The 6,597-nt window shown below is 44.1% G+C and overlaps 1 protein-coding gene across 1 annotated transcript in view; it reads left to right on the forward strand.

Moving 5' to 3' along the window:
* LOC125759123 (guanylate cyclase 32E-like) overlaps window positions 1-5,184 on the forward strand; it is a 55,848-nt gene extending 50,664 nt beyond the window's left edge. The window contains exons 6-8 of the mRNA XM_049417423.1: window positions 1,075-1,264; window positions 1,906-2,048; window positions 5,173-5,184. Coding sequence (XP_049273380.1) covers window positions 1,075-1,264; window positions 1,906-2,048; window positions 5,173-5,184 — 345 coding nt within the window. The remainder of the gene's footprint in view (window positions 1-1,074; window positions 1,265-1,905; window positions 2,049-5,172) is intronic.
* The last annotated feature ends 1,413 nt before the right edge of the window (window positions 5,185-6,597 follow it).

The following is a 6,597-nucleotide window of genomic DNA, read 5'->3' on the forward strand; positions in this document are numbered from 1 at the left end:
TTATTTGAATCTCAGATGTTGCTGGAACTCGAAAGATGGAGTTGTATATTATGTCGGGTTAAGGTGTGAGGCCGCTGTCAACCAATCCCGCAGGGGGCAATATGTCTGTACCATTTGTCTGTATCATCTAATTTAGCTGTTTTACGCCGTACCGCTTGCTGCAGCCCATCATATGATGTCCTTGCGATTTAGACGTGTGAGTTATCAAAGTAAAAAGTGTATATGACAGGCAAAGCAGGTTTTGATAACTTGAATTTAGCGTGAACCCCAGTAGAATCCCGCTTTCAGATAGGACTAGTTGATGAAGCACCTGAAATGCTGAACTCCCGTGTTCCTTCTTGTCGTCCCCGTCTCCTATATCGCTTGCACCATGACCTATTATTCACGATGCCAACTAGCCCAACCCTCCGCCTTAAATACTGAACTTCACGAAATAATGAAGTTAACAGAGCGAAAGCAGTCAAGTGACGGAAAGGAACGTCCGAGAAAAAAGCTGACCGTCAACCCAATTTTCGTATCGCAGCTCGAAACATATACATGCTCCTTTCATCCCCCTATAGGAAGGCTGTGGTCGTACCACAAAGATTCCTCGTGGTTTCACATGTATATAAAGTGTCGCGTAAATTCACAGTGCTCCTCGCTTGGCAGCTCTTTGATTTAGCTACAACAGCGAGTTCTCAGCACCCACATTTAAATATTTTACAGCCGAGCTGTTATGGTCGAGGTTTGCCGTGTGTCGCAGATAAAAAATAATCGTCATCACTAACCGGCTCGCGCTCAATCACCACCCAAGCATTCTGTACACATGCTTACCAACATAGGCTGAAACGTGCCCAGCGACTCTGCTGTGACCCAGCCTTGGGCGACTTAGTGCAAGCCGCGCAAATTTTTTATCAGCAGGATTGTTTCGTATAAGATGATGGTGGCTTGCGTAGTCACCACGGACTCACCTACGCAATGCGGAAGCACTTCCTAGCACGCTCCGAGCTATGGGGGCACTTGTCAACAGTCAGCTCAATGACAGCTCCAAGAGACGTCTGCATCACTAACCGCATCTTTCTCCGACACTGCCAGGTCCCGATATACGCCGGCCTCACGTACGACGCCGTGATGCTGTGGGCCCGGGCCGCAACACAAGTGCTACGTGAGAACGGATCGCTCACGAACGGCACTGCTATTGGGCTCAGATCCGAGGCAGCCTCTACCGAAGTAAGGGCAACTGAAGCACGTGGAGATGAATCATTGGATCATGTTTACACGCGAAGTAGTAGACTGTCGACGGCTGTCCCATAGCTGCTGTTCACGATTCGGCAAGCAGCGCTGCCTCGCCGTGATGAAGAGTTGTTGAAGCGTACGGTACATTAATATAGGTAATAAGTATGCATCGCCACCGCATCGTCTATGGGTTGGCCCAATGAGCTGCTCTGCATTTGCACTAAAATTGCGATTGTCACCCTGTTCTCCCTTATGTCCCGTCATCCTTTTCCCAATTTTTTTGTTGAAGTTTTACGTCCCTAGAGCACCATATGATTAAGAGAGACGCCGTAGATGAGGGCTTCGGAAATTTTGACCATCTAGTGATCTTTAACGTGCTCCTAAATCTAAGTACACAGGGTTCTGGCATTTCACCGCCATCGAAATGCGGCCGCCGCGGCCAGCGTTCGATCCCGCGACCTTCGGGTCACCAGTAGAGCACCATAACCACTAGACCACCGTGGCGGGTACGCTGTTCTTTTCTAGGTAAAAGCCACGAGCGTTGTCTAATCACCGCCTATGTCTCGCTAACAATTTCTATTTAAATTAGCAACCCGCCTTATAAGTCTTACACAACTCCTCTATTCTACCAACCACATCTTTATGTACACATTTTGATTGACCCCTTCCTTGCTGTCTCTGCGGAACCAGGCGCACTCGGCTTCGACATCCGCGTCGACGAAAACGGCGACGCTGAGGGCAACTACACGGTGCTCGGTTTTTCTCTGCCGGAAGATGACCACCTGACGCCTGTGGGAAGGTTCACGCTGGCCGAGAACGCCAGCTCTCTGCCTGTACGTATGCACTAGTTATATTTGTGTGTTTTAATGCGTCATGTATATTTGGGAGGGAGATAACACAGGACATACAGTAAAGAATGTTCTGTTCGGGGTTCGATGTTCGAGAGGCCGTAAGACAAGCGTTATTAGCCGAAGACACACCTTCTACTTACATGAACGACAATAATGGAATTTGAGGGCTCGTTTTTTGTTGTTGGACACAACGTAAATGAGAACCAACAGACAAACAAGCCAGGGAAAGTATAGGGGACGTTATTTATAGTAAGTTTGATGTAGATAGGAAGAAATGAAGTGGACGAAAAAAACCAACTTGCCACCGGCAGGGACCGAACCTGCAACCTTCGAATAAAGCGTCCGATGCTCTACCGATTCAGCTACGGCGGCGGTCCTCCTCTCGTCCAATTTATAGGGTATATCTGTGCATTTATCCGTGAATATATATATGCACGAGCGACGCTAACACTCCTAGTTTTAAATACACACATATACCCTCTGCAGTATTTCCTCCGCTAAGGTATCCTCTGTGTTAAGTTAGTCTCGAAAAATGGTGCTTGTTAATAGTAACCGCATCTATCATTACTAGTGGCCGTAGGGAAGCGGTACCTGCTATGACCCTTATTCATGGACTTGCTTTTGTTTCCCATCCCTGTGCGCTTCTAGATCGGGCCTCGGGAAGCTTAAACATATTTGTGATCAACAGATACTTTACATACGGGTATTCCGATGTTAATGACGCATCGCGCTACGTGTTCAACGTTAAGGCGCCCATAATGTGGGACTTGGAAACAATTCAACGATGTGTGCTCCAAAAACGAAGAAGTTTCGATAAACGTCGGTCAGTGTGATTAATTGATTATTGTTAATTGTCGCGACAACAGGAAGCCAGCACATGCTGCAGTATAGGCGTTTTTGTTGCAGTCATGGGCATTTACAAAGTCCTCATGAGAACGTCTTAGTCTGGAATTGTGGTTTCGAGTGGGAAATGATAGTTGCAAACTGCAGCCCTTCGAGAGGGGATGTATTCGAATACTGCGTTGACGAGGTTTACACCATAAAGTGTATTACATATAAAAAAAATATTTATTAATCGCTGCGCTGTATTTCAATAAAGTAATATATTTAGAGGTCTTATTTTCCAACGATCATTTTGATTTTTCATTCTTCTTGCTCGTCAACGTTGGCTCGTATGAAACTCCTGAATTATTATCTCGGTGGCACGGACTGTAAAATATCAGCAATGTCTCAAGAAACATTGACTGTAAAGCACAGCCCCAGGTCTCATTACGGAGCGTTTACGATACGGCTTCAGTAATTCGAAGGCGCTGCATGAACTCGTAAAATTGACACAACTGTCGTTTATTGATCGTCTTCTGCTATGCACCAGGAATGACAACGACAAAAATAATATCTATTTCTCACAATATATGTGCGGAGACTGCGAACTGATCCCATTTTTCTAGCATAAGTGAAAAGAAGTGGAGCCGAATTCCCGAGGCTTTTTTTTTTTTTTTGCGTGCCCGAATGGTTATTCGCATTGGTCAGTCGGTTTCGCTGTCACCATGTCCGTTAGGATAAGCTGACATTTTTTTCTTAGGAAAAATTGTAGCGTAAGACGCTTGCGGCGATACAGGCCATGGCGTCTATACTTATCAAACAGTACAATGACGTCGTTTTCTTTCCATTGCTAGCGTTTTACTAGAGCGCATTTTTTTAGTCAATGTAATTTTTTCTAACCCTTTCTCTTATTAATTTCTTCTTTACCTGTCTGTCACTCTTCACACCTACTGAAGTGCAGGGTAGCAATCCAGATTTTTATCTTGCAGCTAACCTCCCTGCCTTTCGCTTAACCTTTATATATGCACCGTTTCGCCCCTTATTATTTACTTATTACAAATACCTTGTAGCATATAACTGAATTTGCTTTGAAGGCCCACTTTTCACGTCGCATCTTTACATTTGATGGCCGCTTCAAACCTTAAATGGTATGTGAGCATTACCAAGCACGTAGAAAGCGTCGTCACATACAACGCAAGCGCACCCATGTCTGAGTTGTCGATTATAAATCAGCTTGCGCGTAAGTGAATGAGTAGTTGCAAATTTTAAAAAAAGAATAGCCACTAACGGGTGGGCGGGGGGGTGGTGACAGAATCAATACAGAAATGCCAGGGAGGTTCAGAACAAACTCTCCACTAAGCTGCATAGTCTTATTGGATATTGGTTAAGAATACAAAAAAAATGAAGTCTTGTATTGGTTTGCATTGCACAGGTATTTCGGCGTGACAAGCCAATAGCGTGGCTAGGTGGCGCTCCCCCTGTCGGAGAGCCTAGGTGTGGCTTTAAGAATGACAAGTGCTCATCGAAGCAAGGTGAGCGTTTGGTTGCAGATAGGTGCTACTGGGAAGTGCTCCAGTGCTATCACCTCGATAACACCTTTCAAAGTTGGAATGTTACTGTTGTGATTGTTGTGTGAATGTTGCTCCAAAAAGTGGTGATACTAACCTGGCCTCATTTGTTTAAAAAAGGTTGCCATTTGCCTGCGCTATTTTGATGTTCGGTTACATGCTTGTGACAAGGCAATGATATTTTGCCGGAATATCTCGCAAGGCTTTATATCCCCCTGCTGGGAACAACATCCTCCTCCTGTACACGATGAGAACGATATAGGGAGGCCGAAAAAAAAAGAAAAAAAAAGAAGCGAGTCATATTTTCGGATTTCTGATGCCCAGCTGCTGAAACCCGCAATTTAGTCAACGCGTATTGAAGAGCGCGCAGAGATATTCATTCCCCTTTTGATTTTTGTTTTCATCTAACCAAGTGCACTTATTAAAGGAAACCAATCACTGATGAAAAGAAATGTTCATAGCAGAAGGGTTTCTTGAAGGGCCAGTTGGTACATGATACTGAGGGGAACAGCGCAAAAAACGGGACGGAGAAAGATTGAACGCGCGACACAAGCGCTGACGAACAACTGTGCGTAAATTTATTACACCTGGGGATATATAGCTGAAAACGGAAAACAAGAACCATCACGTGCACATAAGAGTGAAAGGCAAAAACGAATCTGCCACGAGTCAAAATGTACAAGTTAACTACCCAAAAACATTATCTCTTTTTCCAGGAGGGCGAGTGAAGGCTCACTGACGCACATGTTCCCTTTCGTGTTCATAGCCTCGCTGCTACGCTCGTTCCTTATGAGCGCTTTCTTTCCGGCTGCCTTCAGACCGAATAAGACACGGTATTGAAATGCACGCTGGAGTTTTCTCATACGAATGCTTTCCTTACGCTTATAAAATGGTATACCTTAAAGCGCTCCGTTGGAATTTCTTTCTGTATACTGGCCTGAGGCTTTTAACTCAAAACTGCTTAAAAGCGCTCAGCAGATAGTGAACCCTTAGAATCGAACATGCAGTTACTCTTGCTTGTACGCTTGAGAACTTAATTTTTGGTGTGACACTTTCGCTCATCTATAGTACCCGGCAGAGCTCTTAATGAGTGTGTGAGATGCAGTGCGGAAATTTTGAAGTGCGGTGCACTTAAATTTTCAATGGAGCAACTCACGTTTTTCCGCTTCTGTTTTTCGGTCTCACGGTTATGCGAATAGTAAAGTACATCGTCTTCATACAGCGGTGTTGAGTGATTTTTGTTTCGTGTGATGAGTCCTTATACGCCGTGGGTATTGTACGCAAACGACCAATATCTTGTAATTCTATTGAATAGGCTTATTGCGCTTATATACGCATGGATAATCAAAAAGACGAATAAATCTGAGGCTTATAAAAGGCGTATTTTTCTGTCTTTATTCTTTTGTGTGTGGTTGAATGCAAGGAACGCGAAGATGTATTTAAGATAACTTACTAGCCTCCAAGGCAGAAAGTGTAAAAAAATATCATAGTAAATATTCGCTACAAAGGCAGGCACGTGTATCCTACAAAAAATAAAACCCCGGAAACTGGTCGACACATTGTAGTAGAATACCAGGACATTCACCCAACAAAACCCATGGAATGCACCCACTTTTATTTATTTCATAGACCTTTAAGATACCTATGCAGAAACGCAGGGATGAGATTTATAGAGCAGCATTCATCATTGGAGAACATAACAGTATTTATAAAAAGAGAAGTCTGCTTGGAGGAAGAAAAAAAATCTGAATTTGAACATATGCAGCTCTATATTATGACAGTAGGAGTTCGGCTGTCCGGGCTGGTTGGTATGGTCGACCACATCTAAGCTGAACACCTCATTAGTATTCAAAACGGTAAAACTAGAACGATTCTTATACTTCACGGGTGCAATGCCCGTTATAGAACATCTAATCATGGTGTCGACAAACACAGTAATGATTTTTCCGAATTATGTATTAAACAACAGCTTCAATGAGGTCTTGAATACTAGTGAGGTGTTCAGCTTAAATGTGGACGATTCTATACATCAATGGGACGGGAACGAACAGCGCTAAGGAAGCGGAATGATGCAGAGGCTAGGCGCTGATCTAACAACCGCTGGTTCATTGCAGGGAAATTCACCAGATACACAAGCACCA

This window comes from Rhipicephalus sanguineus, chromosome 7 (assembly GCF_013339695.2).
Source record: "Rhipicephalus sanguineus isolate Rsan-2018 chromosome 7, BIME_Rsan_1.4, whole genome shotgun sequence".
NCBI lineage: Eukaryota > Metazoa > Arthropoda > Arachnida > Ixodida > Ixodidae > Rhipicephalus > Rhipicephalus sanguineus.